Below are 17,452 nucleotides of genomic sequence, written 5' to 3'. Positions count from 1 at the left end.
CAGCCCGACTGTGTTTTCCTTCCATTTAGGAGGTGTCCTGCGGCTGGCGGGTGCGCGCCGAGCCTGCCGCCTGGCTCTGTGTCTTCAGGCAGGGCCACTTGGGTCGGCTTAGTGTCACCCACACGTGTGACTGATGTGAACTGCGGGCGCCCGCTAGGGTTGGCGGGCTCCTTCCTCTCCCCCGCCGGCCGCAGCTCCAGGCCCAGACCTAGAAAAAGGGGAAGGAAGCCCTGGCCGCGAGCCGCCGTCTGGGCCGGCACCAAACACGCCGCTCCCACAAACTTTCTGCCCCCAGCCGTGCGCAACTTTCCCCGGCGCGTCGCGGTGCCGAGTCTCGGTCCCCCGGCTTCCTTGGAGCCGGCGCTACCCGGGGAGGGGGCTGACCGAGCTGGGCCGAGGCGAGCGAACCGAGAGCCCGGGACCAGCCCAGAGCCCCGGCGCTCCGCCGCAGTCGGGAGAAAGTTCGCGCCCCGAGCCGGGTGTCGCAGCCTCCCCTCCCCGCGTCTCCCCCCTCCTTGTTGACAGCTGGGCGCTGGCGGCCACCTCCACTTCCACGCCCGCACCCCCCGGGGGGCGCCAAAGTTGTTTTTCCATCCACGGAAGCGGGCGGGCGGGGGGGGGGTGTAGAGCGCGCTGGGGGTTGGGGAGGACTAGACGCCGTCCGTGAAGCCCCTAGAAAGCTGGAGGACGGCAGGAGCCGCGGCCGACAGCGCGGTCCGGACAGTTGCGCGCAGAGAGCACAAACTTGTGCCGGCGCGGCCGCAGGGCCCCCCTCCCCGACCCCGCGCCGCCGCGCGCACCCCGCCTGGCCGCCAGGCCCCCTCCCGGACAGCCCGTTCCTTTTTCTTTTCTTTTTTTCTTTTTTCTTTTTCTCTGCTCCCTCGGCCCCGGGGGAAGAGCCGGGCAGGTCCGAGCGCCGGCTCGAGGGAGCGAGCGCGCCCCGGGGTGTAAATCAGTCACCTGAGCGCTGAGGGGCCGCGGCGAGGGCGCGCGCGGGCGGGCGGGCGGGGAGTGGCGCGGGCGGCGAGCGCGGCCCGGAGCGGCCGGGCGGGGGAGGGAGGGAGCAGGCCGAGCGGGCGAGCGGCGGAGGCCGAGGGGCTGGTCCAGGCGCGGCCGCCGAGAGCAGAGCGAGAGGCGGGGGCTGCACTTGACAACCAGCATGCCGACATGGTAAGAAGTTTCCGCCTCCCCTCCGCTCGCTCGCGTCCGCACCCGGGAGGGACCGAGCCGGGCGGGACGCCCCGGGGGCCGCGGCGGGCCGCCTTCCCCTCCGGCGCCGCGGCGCGAGCGGGCGGGCGGGCGGCCGGCGGCGCACCCGAAACCCGGCCCCCCACGCCCCCCAACTCGGCCCCAAGTTCGCGAGGCGGCTGCGGGCGGGCGGCGGAGGCGGGCGAGGGCGCCCGCGCCTTAGGGGAGCGGCGGGCAGAGGGGCGGACTCCGGGGACGCGGAGCCCTCGGGGAGGGCGCGGGACGCGGGGACCCGGGATGCTCGGAGCGGCCGGCGCCCGCGCCAACTTTCCCAACTCGCCGGCTGGTGCGGAGCCCCCGGGCGGCGTCCGGGCGTGGGTGCCGCCGGGGCGCGGCCCTCGTCGGGGACCGCGGCGCTGCCCGCGCGCGGCTGCGGAGGACGCGGACGCCGCCGCTCAGATCCCGCTAGACAGACACGTGTGTGCTCTCCCGAAGTGCGGTTCTGAAGCAGCCACCGGCCCGCTGCGCTTCCAGGGCCACTGGACGGGGCGGTTTGAGGCGTGAAGGGGGGGGGCACAAAAATTAAAAAAACAAAAAAAGATGGTGGTGGAGCTCAGGACAGAACTAGAGGAAATCTGCCGTGGGGTGAAGCGAAGATTAAAAAACAAAAACAACAACTTGTAAGTGGAAGTGGTGGAGGAAACGGGACTGCATCGTGCAGAGGGACTCCAGCACAGACCCTGGAAGGGATGCTTCTTCGCATCGAGGAAGCAGGCAGTTGGCTTGCCCTGTGACGAACGGCACTGTCCGCTTTCGGGGAAGTCATTTGTTAGAAATGGGGTTTGACCACTCTTTCCCTTGGAGTTCCCCACCACCCAGTGTCGCTGTTGATACCCCCACTTAGGGGCCCTGTGGAGAAGAAACGGGGCGTTAGCAGGTTGACATTTTTTTCTCTCCCCTTCCCCCTGATGTGACATCTCTTGTTTCAGAGATCAAAGTCACACCAGAATGTAGGAGATGGTACTGTCAAATGCAGACACACACACATACAAAATGCACCCAGGACTGCGGTTACAGTAATGCTGACAGAAATTAAAGAGGTTTTGAAAGCAGCGTGCGATTTATGATGCCTCCCATTTACCCTAGAGTCAAGCTGTTATAAAATTGATGTACAAAAGACATCATAAAATAATCCTGTGTGCCCAGGATTAAAGTGGCAGAAAGTGGCCTGTTTTTATTATTTTTTTTATGTACTTCATGAACAGTTGTAGTTGTTGGATCCTGTGTTTGAGGCATCAAAACAAAATATGAAATATATCTGCTTACAGCTGGAGACTTTCTTGTAACGGCATTTTACACATTATAAAAGCCAGTTGTACATCTTTCTCTTCCTCTGGCCACTATTACTGTTTGTCCACAGATCTCTTCCCATGTACTTAAGCTCTCTGAGCAGTGGCTGAGACCGTTTGTCTTCCACTGTTCTGTGCTCTGCACTGTTAGACGTTTTTGTGCACAGACGCGAATGCTTTAGGTGGAATTTATTTGCGGCACTGAGTGTTTCTGCTCTGAAGTTGTCCTCCAGTACCAAGCCTTGTGCAAGTTTGGTAGAACTCCCTTTTACCCTTTGGAGTCATGCACGGGAGAATCCCCGGTGAACCCTTAAAGGCTCTGTGCTTTATATCATATTTGTAGCCGTTTCATTTCAACTTGTTCAGCCCTAATGAAGTTCTGAGTCGGAGGTGCTCTCTCTGTTCCCAGAGAGAAGTGGATTTAAAATCCAGATTGCTAATCACTTTACCACATCGCAGAAAGGTCTTCACCTGAGGGAAGGAACAGTGAACCTGAACCTGAACTTTGTATAGAGGAACTTTCTGGGGGCCTGTCTGAAATGCCCCCACCCCCTAATCCACTGAGAATATTAAGTTGGGTTGTGTTTGCACGTAAGACTTTGGGAAAAAAAAAACAAAACTCGTGTGATTCAAAAATTAAATATTGAGAAAATATTAATAGCAGTAGTGCCAACACCTGATTTTTTTTTCCCCTCCTGCCGGAGATGTAAGTTATCTGTCAGGCAGGGATATGTGATTACAAAAAGAAGCAGACAAAAGCAGAGCTGACTGTTGCTATATTAAAATGTAAGTGTTACAGTTTGAATTTTCAAGCGAGAGTTTTTGAGTTCAGTGCTTTACATAACATTTTGTCCTAATCTTGCTTGCTGTCAGGGATGTTTCATGGTTGTGCAATTGCTGCAGTCAAGAATGCCAATTTGCATTCCAGGAGTGTCATTTGATTACTTTTATCTGCGAAGCTCCAAGACCGGCCCAGACCTCTCGTTTCATCTTGCCATGTCACGAGTCAATGCTGTGTCGTCTTTTCAAAAATCTGCCTGATTTAGACAAGAAAGAAAAGTACTTTCATGTTGCAGCCGCAGTCCCCTGCTAACTTGTCAGCAGCAGGATATGATTCACTTGGGCCCAGAAGAATGGAACAGAGAGGCGGGTTAGGCGGTTCAATAAAGCCCACGGACAGGTAGTGTGTGACATCCCCAGAGAGCCCTAGTTAATGAAGAACAGGTCTGCTTAGTTCTCCACACACTGACCTGGTGCTGTCCCCACAGTTTTCTCATTTGATCTTTCCCAGCAAATTGATCTTTTCTTGTATTTTTTTTTTCCTTCCAAGTTAGTCCTTGAGGGACTGAAATTAGCAGAGCAACTTAAGTTGGATAATACAGCTGTTCAGAAAAGAAGAAATTGGACACTGGCACAAAAAGGGGGAGGGAGTGGGAGAGTAGAGGGAGCTATTCTTTTTTGTTGTTGTTGTTCCTGGGAATATTTCCTATATTAAGGGAGTCCAAAGAAGGTGATGTCTCGAAGCCAGCGGTTTCCCTTACTTTAAATTTAGAGTTAGGCTTCAGTGCTATACTCCGCAAATGTTTGAAAGATGGCTTTAGCAAGCAAGAGTTTGATTTAGCAGTGTTCATCTTCGCTTCTTTGGAGTGCTCTCTGCCAGTGGAATAGTGGCTTTTATGGCTATTGTAATATGAACAAAACATCAATGGCATGCTTCAGCTGTATTATTTATAGTCTTCTAAATAACTACAATCCCCAAATATTCAATACTGAATTGCTGAAAAGATTAAACAATAAAAAAGTCATTACTGGCATTGTATATAAATATTATGTTGCATGAAGATTTTTTCTATGAATTACCATAGGTATCTTTGTTTTACATAAATTCCACAGAAATACTGTTAATGAAGTGGGTTATTCTGTCCCCTTAAGACTTTTGGTAAAATTTAAAAGTAGGCTTTTAAAATTGAGGTTACAAGTAGAATTTCTTTGAAATGGTCCCATGTTTTTGAGATTAAAATTCATTTTATACAAGGTGAGTACATCTAAAGTGTGAAGGCTTGCGTAGCTGAGGCAGGTTACAGTTTCACTGTAGAGCGTTTGTACATAAAGCTTAGGTTGGGAGCAGTTAATAGTCTTAACTTGATGAATGTGTAAAGGAGTGGCGCTTTCTGAATTCCTCTGCAGATGGTCTCATTTAATATCTGCATTCTGACAAGAAACAGAGTCGAAAACTGCAGCATCTCTTGTTGGTCAGGAGTTACATAGTATAGTTGGTTAGTAAGCTCTCTAAAGAGCTAGAGGGAGCCTCACGGTTTTATTAGATACACTTAAGGTTTAAAAAGAAAAGTACTGTGGCAGTGAGAATGTTGTGCAAGAGCTGGCTTAGACTTTAGCCTTGGAGTTGATACACAGGCAGACACGCAGGCACGTGCACACAGTGGTGACAGCAACAGAATTTCTTTTGAGAACAGTGAAGGAATCAGCTAGGCTTTCTAGGATGCTACTTTTTAGGTGATTTGAAATAGGTAAAAGACAACCAAGCACATTTTTAGTGTTTAGTTTAACTGTTGTGTCACGTTGTCAACAGGAGTTTTTCCCATGTCCCATGAAGGTTGGCAGGCCCACCTTCAAACTCCTGAAGGAACTTGCAACCCAGTCACTGAGCTGCGAACTACCTTACTGTAGTTCTCAGGAGACAGCTACCTCTCTCCATGGATGGCATTTTGAAGTAATTCTCCACACAACTGCATAATCTGGAGAGGAAATTCTTTCAAAAGAAGGACTTCTCATTGTAAACACAAACAGCAAATCATTTGTAAATTTGGCATATTATTAATCAGTAAACAGCCTACATTTAAGTGGCAGGAGTCGAATGTTTTCGTATTTACCATTTGGCGTTTAAGTTCACGTTGGTTCATCAGTGCTACCAAAACATTTGTGATATGCTTACATTAAATAATCTGTGATAGTGACTGCTGCTAGTACACACGTTATTTGTGTACTGGTTTTTAGGGGCATTAGCTTTGACATTTATTTACCATATAAGTAAATCTTAGATCCAAGGACATAAACTGCCCAGAGTTGTCCTCTTGCACAGTAGCTCTTATTATGCTGCTAGCCAATAAAAGTCTTCATTTGTTGCTTATTAGAACCCTCAGTACGCTGAAAAGTTCAGCTGTAATTTAATTTGGCTGTTCAAAGAGCCTCCCTTGTTTTAAAACACGTTCTCAGTATTTCTTTACCATTTGTTGTGAGCCTATATTCTGTCTCATGAATATGCATAAGAACAGTAGTACAGCTATGTCGTTTTAAAAGTTTTTGCCGTAACTGAAGTGTACCATTTTCTTTTAAAAACTTAATGTATATAACAATGTAATTTTTGTCCTTTTCCTGCAATTTCCTTGACATTCTAGAGTGTTTTTTTTTTTTTTTTTTTTTTTTTGCTTTTGTTTCCCCCTGTAGTAATTTAAGTTGTTTTGCTCCCCTGATTTTCCTGATTTTGGTTTTGTTCCTTAAGGAACAAAAGGTGTTCGTTCCTTGAAGGTGCGGTGAGATGGGCGAAAGCTAAGTTTCCCAATTAAGAATTCTCGCTGAAGCCCTTTCGCAGTTGTAGCCCCTTGAAATTATGAGGGGCTTGCTCTGTGCTTTGCAGATTGCCAGCATGATAAATTCATCTTCTTTATAGCAACTGCTGGGCAGTTTCACAGAGGCCAAGATACTTGTGGGTTTCAGTTGAAGTGTAACCGATTACGCAGGCAGAGGACCAGAACTCCAGTGTCAGGGATCCTTCCACAGGGAAGGCAGGATGTGGAAGTGCTGAATGAGTCACTGCATGTGTGTCTAAAGAGCGGGGACCAGCACATCAAACATGCCTGCTGGATACACTATTTAAGACGTGTGAGAATGTACAGCATTGTCTTGGAACTGGGGGTTCATGAGTTGACTGTCCCAGCTTTTTTTGTATTTAGTCCAAAGATGTAACAGCCCACACAAAACATTTTTCTCTTATTATGACCTTACATTTGCCAAGGAGCCCCGTACTGAAATTCCTCTTCAGTGTCTTTCCCCCCCTTAGCCCAAAGCCAGACGTGTAGGCAGACACAAAGCCTCTGTGTATGGCAAGCTGTTTTAAATATTGTGACTTGAGGGTGTGCTGTCCTCTCTCTGCTCAGTGTCTGCGGATTACCAAGCTCCTTCTTTATTGTACCTCTTGTCAGCCATTCCTATTCATTTAACCTTTCATTAGTGTCTGTGCAGCTTCACTGTCTGGAAAGGCAAGGAAAACCCGAAAGGCCCCACTGTCACAGTTATTAGATTTCTCCGTTACATCCCAGCAACCACAGAGAAGTAAGAGTGGAGACTATTGTCGTGTGTGCTGCTGTCCTGGGGTGCAGCTCTTCTGAGCACGTCAAGGACATGTGCCACATGTTGATATGCATCCCAGGGGTAAAAGCGCAACATGGGGGATAGGCTGACAGGGCGGTAATGAGCTTTGTAGGAGTTATTGCGAAGACTAACAGTTAGTGAAGGAATTTTGCTTAACCGGCCAAGGAGATAGACAGAGTTGAGAGTTGCCAAGATCTGCCTGTGCGGAGCTCGTCAGTCGCATTGTTTTCATCTAAACTTCATTTGAGGGGGAAATTGAATACCTTTGACAGGAATGAAAGTCTTATTTTCTCCTTTAATCTCAGAGGACAAAAGTGTTATTTCTGAGGACTGTTAGGGTGTATTTCAGCAACTTTTTGTATTGAGTAAATAAGATGTGAATGATTATGTTAGTTAATTTCTTTTAACTTTTTTCACACGCTGAAGAGTAATTAAAAGATGTTAAACAGAAATGTGTATGTTTTGTAAATCTATTTTTAAAACGCCACACAGGAATCTCCTTGTGCTCCTGCTTTGCTGTGGGTCTCCGTGTCACCACGTGGCCCTCACCTGGTTTTTATAGATGTGTTCCCGTGGTTGCTGTAATGTGGAGGAGAAAAGGAAACGGGTGCAGATCCTTTTTCAGTTAATAACAAAGACAAATACTTGTAGCTGTAGAATTGGAAAAGATTTCATTTGAACCTTTCTAGTGAAGTTACTGTTCCAGAAGTCTCAGAGCAGAGCTGGGAAGGTAGTTGGTTGCTTGACTACCACGTGAGCATGAAGACCTGACCTTGCTTCCCAGCACTCACAAAAGGCCAGACACGGTGGCTTGTACTTGTATTCTCCAGGCCGGGAAGGCAGTGACAGGCAGGTCCCCCAGGTTCACTGGCCAGCCAGCCTAGCCTCGCTGGTTAGTTCCAGACCAGGGAGAAACTGAGAATGGGAATGAATGCCATTGGTTCTGGTGTCTAATTGTTACCCCCTGCTCTCTTGAAAAGCAGGTTTTTAAAGCAAGCATACAACGTAATGGATTTTGTTATGGCATTTCCATGCATACACTTTTTTATACAGGCAGTTATTTCATTGCCTGCTCATCCCTATTGGCCAACCAATCTGTTTGGTAATCTCTTAATTTTTTTTCCCAATTGCTTGTTTTTTATGATAGGATGATATAAATCATAATGGCTTACTTTAGTATTTTAGCTACTTTATTTATTGAGAGATAATTCACATACCATGTAATCACCATTTAAAATGTACACTAATAATACACCATTATATGGATACACTATTTTTTTACCTTCATCAATTTATGGACATTTTGGACTGTTATGAGTAATGCTGCTGAGAACATTTGACATAAGCTTTATATATATTTTGGTCAGACGTGTTTTTATTTCTCTTGGATGTATACCTATGAGAAGAGTTGCGGGATCATGTGGCCCTCCTTTGTCTGTTTTCCATTTGGGTTGTCTTTAAAAAAAAAATCTTGTGGTCTTAAAAAATCTCTGTTACACATGTGAGAGTTAGGAGGCATGTGTGCCACAGGGCCTGTCCGTCCTCGCTTTCACTGTGTGGGCTCCAGGAATTGAACTTGGGTTGTCAGGCTCCTTGGCAAACGCCTTTGCTGACTGAGCAATTTACCGGCACAAGGTTGCCTTTTTCATAGTTGAGGTGTGAAAGTTCGTGATACAGTGTGGTTACAAGCCTTTCTGATACAAGATTTGCAAATACTTTCTCCCATTCAGTGAGCTGTCTTTTTACTCTTTTGGTGGTCCTTGAAACAAGTTTAAAGTTTTTTGAAAGAAGTTTAATAAAAAATTTATTTCCAGACGAGATTTTATTGCATACTAAATGGTAACAAACTCAATACAAGAGCAACAGTGACCCTCAGAGATGGATGGTGATCCATCAGTGTAAGATGCGAAGTTTTAAATTTTGATCAAGTCCAACTTACACAATATTTTCCTTGTTCTCATTTTTTTTTTTGGCATGTTGTCAAAATTAAAACAAAACCTACTGGCAAAAAAAAATTTTCTCACTCAAGGTCATGAATTATACTACTGTGTTTGCCTGTGGCTCTCAGTCGTTCTGGATGACACTTGAAGGTAGGGTTATTAGATCATACTCTGTGTGGCAGTCTTCCCTTTGTAGTCTGAGAAGTCAACTTTTGGGAGGGGGGTGTTAATATTTGCACAACCTGATGTTTTTGCCAGCAGTGTCCTAGTGTTCCAATTTTTTCACGCTGTCACCAGTAACTGTTGTTATCTTACGGTAGTGACAGAAACAGGACTGTCAGGACTGTGATGTAGCATATTCCTGTCTGGTTTTATTGCCTCTGCTGGCCTTGGAATCTTGGGATGGAGTGATGATCTTTTTTAGCCCTCAGCCCAAGAGTATTATTATAGCACCTCACCCTTGTTAGATAAGTGCTCTACCACTGATCTGAATGTCCAGCCCTTTTGTGTTTTATTTTGAGACAGGGTCTTACTAAGTTTCCCAGGCTGGCTTCGAACTCATGGATTTACCATCCTTTGCCTGGTCTCTCTAGTTCCTGTTATCACATACTTGAGCAACCAGCTCAAAAAAAATTTGAGTTTCTGCCTTCTGATTTTTGTCTAGCCTCAGCTCTCTTGTGGTAGCCGTGATAGGTAGACACAACCCTCTTTTGGCATTTTGTCCATTTTAAAATTAGATTACTTGGGTTTTGCTGGTTTTGAATTTTAGGAGTTCTTTATATAATATATTTTGGGTATTACTGTCATATCAGAAATTTGCTTTACAAATATTATCCTTTCATTCTGTGGGTTATCTTTCCTTCTGCTTACTGCTTCTTTTGCCTTGGCCATGTAGGTAGGAGCCTTTCAGTTTGATGTAGCTCCATGTGTCGGCTCTTGCTCTCTTTGCCTTCAGCGATTTACATTTAAAGCTGGGATTTACCTGATCCCTAAAAGAGGAAAGGCTGTGTTAAGAAAGTACATCCTATTGTTTAGGTTTAAAAACAAAACAAAACTTTTGGTGGTACTCCAGGGCACAAGAAATATGTCATTCGGTAGCCAGAAGATGATAGGTGCTGGTTTTCTGCAAAACAGCCTGGGTTTACTTTGATGTTCCTTAATTATCATCGAGTTTAAAAGCTTTCTAGGTGTTCTGTATGATAACAGACACACGTCATGCCCTGGAGGGTGGAATTAAGTACCTAGAAATAATTGTTTTTGGTTTTATAAATACCTCCAAAGGAAAGGAGGAAAAAAACATTATTGAGAAAGTTTGTCTTCTAGACATCCCACCATGAACAAAACATCACCAGTGGAGATAAAGCTGAAAATTGTTTTATGACATCCAAACCGAAAATAACTGGCTCAGTTAAGGTTTAAGTAAATACTGTGTTCAAATCCAGCATGATGTGTGTGCAAACAGCTTGCTCTCCAGTCTACCTGGTGTATTTTCAAAGCCTCCTGCCACTGAGTTAGAGAAACTGGAGAGCAAACACAAGGTGACTTAACTTAGGGCCAGCCATGTTGGACTATAGTTGAATTAAAAGGAATATTTAAAAGAAAAGCTCTAGTTTGCTTTCCATTCATGCTAATAAGACATATTCATTTCTGTTTAAATAATTGCTTTTTCAGTATTCTGATGGGCCATTCTTATTTAATTGCATTGTCTGTTTTTGGCTTTGTGCCAGTTATTTTAGCTCATTATCATTTGCATCAACGATTAATTAGGTGGTCAAGTGGCCACATTTATATTTGGAGAGAATGTGGGTTTTTTTTTTTCCTCACAAATGTTTATATATGAAAACAGTAATTAGCCAATTTAAAGTGATACTTCATGACATAATTTGAGGATTAACTTTCTTCCCTGTGGCTATTCTGTAGAGGATTTAAAATAATTTATAAAATTGGTGTGACATAAAATTTTATATTCATCAGATATGGTTTTTATTGCATTTATATATTTATATATATTTGATTATATATATATACACACACACACACATACATACATGCATTTCTTTTTCTTTCCTCTTTTACTGGGATTGCACTGAGGCCTCTCATGTGAGAGACAAGCACTCTTCCACTCACCCACATCCAATTTTATAATTTCTTCATTGGACAATGTTACTTTTCTGTTCTTAGTATGTCTTTTCATGTCCATGTATTTATGTAATATATATGTGTATATATGTGGACTGAGAAAGTCGTGGAATTATTAATTGATACTAGATCTGGCGGGGAACATAAAGAATGTCAAACTAAAATGGTAAGCTGCACAAAGAGATGGCACCCAGTTCTCTACCAAGGCATCTGATCTCTTTTTAATGCAGTTCTGTAATTGGCAGATTCGAGAAGTTCACTCTTACCAACACCTGCCAAGTTTGCATCCAGAGAAACAGTATGAGAGTTAAGAATTTTCTCTCATTCAAAATGGTGATTGGAATAAAACGTCACATTTCTTTGGATTGTTTTTTTTTTTTTTTTTTTTTTTTTTTTTTTTGATAGATGAAACGGTTCCGCTCCAGAGCATATTAACTCTAAATAAAATTAACAGTGGAGACTTTGTTTTTAATCTTAGAAGCTGTGCCAGGTCGCCACAGCTTCTAAGATTTAAGTGTCATTTTTTTTTTCTTTTACTAGTATCTAGTGCAAGAGTTAAGCTCATTTCTCAGAGCGTGCACTCTTAACCCTCCTTCATATCTTTAAGCGATGAGCTACATCCTTATTTCTTAGGGGTTGGTTCTTATCATAAAGACATGTACAGCAAACCGCTGCCCAGAGCACGCCACCATCAAAGCCAGTAACTGCCACGTGGTTTCTGGGATCCTCCTAATGGCTTCCATGGATCATGGGGCTAATGAATCTCCTGATACTTTGGCCAAGCATGGTGCTGCTGGAGGCTCTGTAAGGGGAATGGAGAACACAGACAAAATGGCTGAGTTACTCCTTTCTTCATGGTCCTGGTTGCCAGTGTGCCAACGTTGAAACAAGATGGGAACTACCCAGATTTTTCGTATTCAATATCCTTTATTTAAAAACCATCAGCCGAGTGGTGGTGGAGCATGGCTTTCATCCCAGCACTTGGGGAGGCAGAGGCAGAGGCAGGCAGATGTCTGTGAGTTTGAGCCTGACTTACAGAGTGAGTTCCAGGACAGCCAGGGTTACACAGAGAAACCCTGTCCTGAGAAACAAAACAAAAACAAAACAAAACAAACCCAAGCAATTATCACATGAAAGACTTAAAAGAGTTGTTTATTGGTCACTGCAGTGGCACTTGTGGTCATAAAGAGCAACCAGTCACTGACACAGTGACAGTTTGTAGGTCTTTGTAAGTGTGTATGAATGTATGGCAGAAGTATCCACGGGGGGCGGGGAAATGTTGTCTTAAGTGGGAAGATGACCTAAGTCTGGAAGTTAGGTAAGAGAAAGAGATTGATAGGATAGACAAACAGATGGATTTGGGTGTATTTGTGTGTGGAGTAGATCAATAATGAGTAGGTCTTCAAATGTTTTAGTAGTTTTATGAAATTGTATTTCTGAAGTACTCACATGGCAGCATTATAAATCCTTGTTTTTTATGCATGGTATCAAACCCAGAGTGGCACAGGAGACAGCGTACCATTACCCAGATGTGTGTGTAGTTCAGTATTATAAAATTTAATTGTGTGGATTTAATTTAAAAAATTAATTTGAAATCCATTGGGTAGATGTCTGCTTGTTATGTGTAGGATAACTTGTTGGGGATACATGAGACTTTAGGCCAGTGGTTATCATCCCGAAGGGCACAGCCTTCTTGGGAGTACAAGAACCTTCCCAGGGAGCACATAGCAGAAATCTACATTATAATTCATAACAGTAGCAAAATTGGATGGGAACAGGCGGAATCAGGTGGGGTGAGGATGGAGGGGGAGAGCACTATGAGAGACAGCTGGAATTGGAGGCCATTCCAGGGTTGAGATAGAAACTTAGTGCAGTGGGAACTCCAAGGAATCTACAAGGGTGACCCTGTCTAAGACTCCTGGGTATACAAAGCCTGAACTTGCTGTCTTTTGTAACCAGGCAAGGCTTACTATGGAGGACGTGGGACATCAACCCTGCCACAAAACCTCCTTGTACTCCTGCCTACAAGATGTACTGGGAATAAAGGTGGCTCAGAACCGGTGGGAGTGGCCAACCAATGGCTGAGCCAGCTTGAGACTCAGGCCATGAGATGGAGCCCACCCCTGCATGCCTGGAGGACCAGGGCCCAGAGGCTGGCCCAGGATAGAACCAAACGTGATCGCAGAAAACAAAGTCAATGAAATGATTCTTAATGATGTTCTGCTCTACTCGTAGACCAGAGTCTAGGACAGGACGATCGTCACCAGAAAGGCTTCACCCAGCAACTGAAGAGAACCGACACAGAGACCCACAACCAAGCATTAGTGGAGCCCAGGGAACCCTAAGGAAGAGGGGGAGGAAGGATTGTAGGAGCTAGAGGGGTAGAGGATAACACACACACACACACACACACACACACACACACTCTCAACTGAGCAGGGCTCCCTAGGGGCTCAAAGAGACTGAACAGACAGTCAGGGAGCCTGCATGGGTCTGACCTAGGCCTTCTGCATATATACTACAGTTGTGTAGCTTGATCTTCTTTTGGAACTCCTAAATGGGAGCAGGAGTTGTCTCTGGCTCTTTTGCCTGCTTTTGGGACCCCTTTCCTCCTACTGGGTTGCCTTGTCCAGCTTAATGTGAAGGGAGGTGTCTCGTCTTTTTGCAACTTCTTAGGTAGTGTTTAATTAATATCCCAGAGAGGCCTGCAGAGGAGGAGTGGATCTGGGAGGGGGGAAAAAGGGGAGGTGGGAGAAGGACTGGGAAGAAGGAAGGAAAACTGTGCTAGGGATGTAATATATGAAAGAAATTTTTTTTAAGTAGCAAATTTACTGTTATGAAAAACAACAAATATAAAGCTTATGGTTGAGGGTCACCCCAACATCAGGAACTGTATTAAAAAGTCGTGGCTTTAGGGATGTTGAGAACTGCTGCCTTAGGCAGTCGTGTGCTGGCTGATTAAAATAAGAAAAGCTCTTAAACTTTGTGAGGTTTTTTTTATGTTCAAGTTTACATCCTGTCCAGGTGTGTGAGTTCCAGTTGCTTTGTTTTGCAAAGTAGAACTTAAAATTTAGATGTTTTTAGTCTTGTTTAGTTTTGTTTTGAGACAAGGTCTCAGGCTACAACGTTGCTATATAGCTGGCTTGGAACTCCTAATCCAAGTGTTTTTGCCTCCTGAGTGCTGGTACTCCAAGGTGTACTCCTGGCTACATTTCGCTTATTTTAGAAGATTAAAAATTTAACAGACTTTTGGTATATGGTACTTTGGTGCCGAAGGTCTTAATGAATAACATAGAAGCTATAACCCTAAAATTAAGCAACAAAAAAACACAGTACAGGTTACCACAGTATGAAATTTGGCCTTTCATGCTACACCTAGAAACATGATTTCTTCAGTGTTTTTTTTTTTTTTTTTTCAAAGCAACTTTTTCTTTAGTGGCTCAATTTTTCCCACTGACTGAAAGGTGGGAGAATTAGTCACACACACAAACATAGAAGCATGTCCCCCATGCATGTGAGGTATGGGAGTAAGAGGCACACACACCTGTGGATGTGAAGGGTAACACACACACACACACACACACACCTGTGCATGTGTGCCATGGGAACATGTGTGTAACTGTATATTCTTTGATAGCGAGCACCTGTGTATTCCAATAGATGTAACTGGCATGTCCTTGGGAAGCCTGATTTAAGGAGGTGTCGAATTATCCAAATGTTGCTCATTGCTTTGTTAGTTTGGAATTTGGTCAGGTGACATTAAGGGTGGACTTAGGAGACTTGTGTTCTTCCTCTCAAAGAGGGGGAGACCTTTGACTGTTGGGGCAACATTGGCTGTTCCCATAGGCTGAGCACGTAGGTACAGAATTCCGACAGCATTTACCCCTCTTGCTTCTTTCCTTCTGCTCTCCATCCCCGCACCACTTAACACACCCCTTATCTTTACGTACGTTAATATTCTCAAGCAGGTGTTCTGGGAGCTACTTGTTAAAGTGGCTGCATCTGTTTTTGAAAGGTTTGATAAGGGCAGCAGACCTCACATCACTCATGTAAATTTTCTGGAGAACAGTCCACGTTGCAGCACGGTGTTAGAGTACGGTAGGCAACAGTGGAGACAGGACTAGGCGAAGACTACAGGCCACAGGAGGAAGGAGCTCCACCGTTACCTCATAGGAAAAGTGGGACCTTTTTGTTTGTTTCTTTAAAAGCTTTTCTACAGTTAAAATTTTATATTTGAAAATTTGTAGTATAAATAGAAGATTAAATGTGGGGTTGGTGGAGGGGGAGCTGAAGAAATTGCGTAGGTAACGTGAAACGCTAATGAAAATGTAGTTAGAAAGATCCCTTTAAGAGCTGAGATGTGGCCTGCTGGTAGAGCCCCGTGCATGCAGTGGGCCTTGGAATCAGTCAGTTATTAAAGGAAACAAAACAAAAACAAAGCAAGCAAGCAGGCAAACAAACAAAAATCCCAGGGAAACTAAGAGGAGTTGACATAAGTGCCATTTCACATTTCTCTGATCTTTTCTCGGGCACTCCCCTGCCCCACCTTCACCATCTTTCTCTCCTGTGTGTGATTTTATGCTGGGCAAGCGTAATCAGGAAGACCTGCCTTGCTGTTACCACTCATTCACAGCTTTTGCTGTCTCCGTCCTGCCCTACGACGCTTTATGCGCGATGCACAAGTCTGATGTTTGTTGAGTGCAACATCTAAGAATTCTGTTACAAATAGTGTATCTCCAAATTCCTAGTGTGATTTCTAAGTTTCTTTAAGAGTATTAATATGTAGGGCCCTTACTATTATGCTGACACGTGAGAAGATACTGAGATATCTTAGTGACTGCAAATGTTAGCTGGATGGTCTGTTTTAGGGTGGTCTGGACTTTGGATTAATCTTTTATTTTCCCAGTGCTTTTCAATAGCTTGGACTTTTTTTAAATATAATTTTTATTTATTACAATTTATAATTGGGATTCACTCTGTATCCCAGCTGTAGTCCCACCCTCCTCCCCTCCCAATTCTGTCCTCCCTCCCTCCCTCATCTCCTCCCATGCCCCTCCCCAGTCCACTGATAGGGGAGGTTCTCCTCCCTTTCTATCTGACCTTAGCCTATCAGGTCTCATCAGGACAGATTGTCTTCCTCTGTGGCCAGTAAGGCTGCTCCCCTCTAAGGGGGAGGTGATCGAAGAGCCTAACTTGGACTTTTGAATGAAACTTGGTGGCCTTGTTTCCATGAATAAAATTCTAGAAATACACAGGTACCATACAGTTTAGTGTTGTGACTTTACTACCACTTTGCTATTACAGTTACAATTTTGAAGGTACTTACGGGAAAATGAATCGATTATTCGTGTAGTAGTTGGAAGGGAGTATAGTTGTACAGTGACTTTAGATAACATCTTAAGAAGGATGAAATCCTGTAATGTTGGCTTGGATAGCTCAGTGGTAGAGTACCTGCCTAACCTGCATAGAGCCCAGGCTGTTATCCCCAGCCCCACACAAACCAAGTGTGGTAGTTCAGAATGATGATGCTGGAGTTCAGAAGGTAAAGGAAGGAGGGCCCTGGAGTTCAAGGTCATCTGCGACTACATTGTGAGGTCACGGCCAATCTGCACACGAGAGCCTGTCTCAGAAAGAAAAAAAAAATTCACAACCTTTGAGGAACTTTAATGAGGTGTTTGATAGGATCCATAAACCTGAATGGAATGTTGAAGTAATTAATGTACTAATGAATATTCTAGGAAAAATTGAAAAACCACAGATGAGTGGATAAATATACTGTTTTTGATAAACAGGTTTCCTGAAAGATCATAAAGAAATGGTACGATAACTAGAAGAGCTTGCCTTTGAGCTATTCATTTGAAATTGGTTTTAGACATCCCATGTCTTACTCTTTTAAGTCTTTTTATGCTGTCAAGATCTCTGTAACCTAAGTTTGGGATTTCTGAATCATTCAGTAACATGATGAATCTGGTTGGTGATAAAGTAATACAATTCTATTTTTGATAAGAAAAGGCAAAAGTAGTTTTGAAAATTCAGTTAATCAGTTGACTCTGAAGGTAGTCATAAATGGTGATTCAGAAGTTTGAGCAAGAGTAATGTTGGGAAGAATTTTAGTGTCCTGAGGTGACCTTTCCCATACAACTTTTGGCACTTTAAATCCATAAAAAAGAAAGCCAGCTGTGTAAGAATTCATGTGACGTTTTATGCAGATGGAGATTCACAGACACATACCTGGGCATCTTTCTATTGACTAAATTGTCATTTTATAGACTTGCATCAACTCTATGTGCCAAACAGCTGCGAGTTCTACGTTAGGGTAGATCGTATGAACTCAGGGTAAAGATATTATTCTTCATGGTCTGTGAACGCTTCTGAAGCTAACACGGGGACAGAGTCTTGCTGAGTGGTTGAGGCTGGCTTCCAGCTCAGTCCCGCCTCATCTCCTTT

General features: G+C 44.4%; 1 protein-coding gene across 3 annotated transcripts in view; it reads left to right on the top strand.

Moving 5' to 3' along the window:
- Positions 1-1,067: 1,067 nt before the first annotated feature.
- The window catches only part of Bnc2 (basonuclin zinc finger protein 2), a 413,864-nt gene continuing 397,479 nt past the window's right edge, over positions 1,068-17,452 (top strand). For all 3 annotated transcript variants that reach the window (XM_060365798.1, XM_060365797.1, XM_060365799.1), the window contains exon 1: positions 1,068-1,170. In XM_060365798.1, the coding sequence (XP_060221781.1) occupies positions 1,168-1,170 (3 nt within the window). In that variant the 5' untranslated portion in view covers positions 1,068-1,167. The remainder of the gene's footprint in view (positions 1,171-17,452) is intronic.

This window comes from Meriones unguiculatus, chromosome 12 (genome assembly GCF_030254825.1).
Source record: "Meriones unguiculatus strain TT.TT164.6M chromosome 12, Bangor_MerUng_6.1, whole genome shotgun sequence".
Lineage (NCBI taxonomy): Eukaryota > Metazoa > Chordata > Mammalia > Rodentia > Muridae > Meriones > Meriones unguiculatus.
The sequence above is the reverse complement of the archived record's forward strand: the minus strand, read 5'-3'. Positions and strand labels throughout refer to the sequence as shown.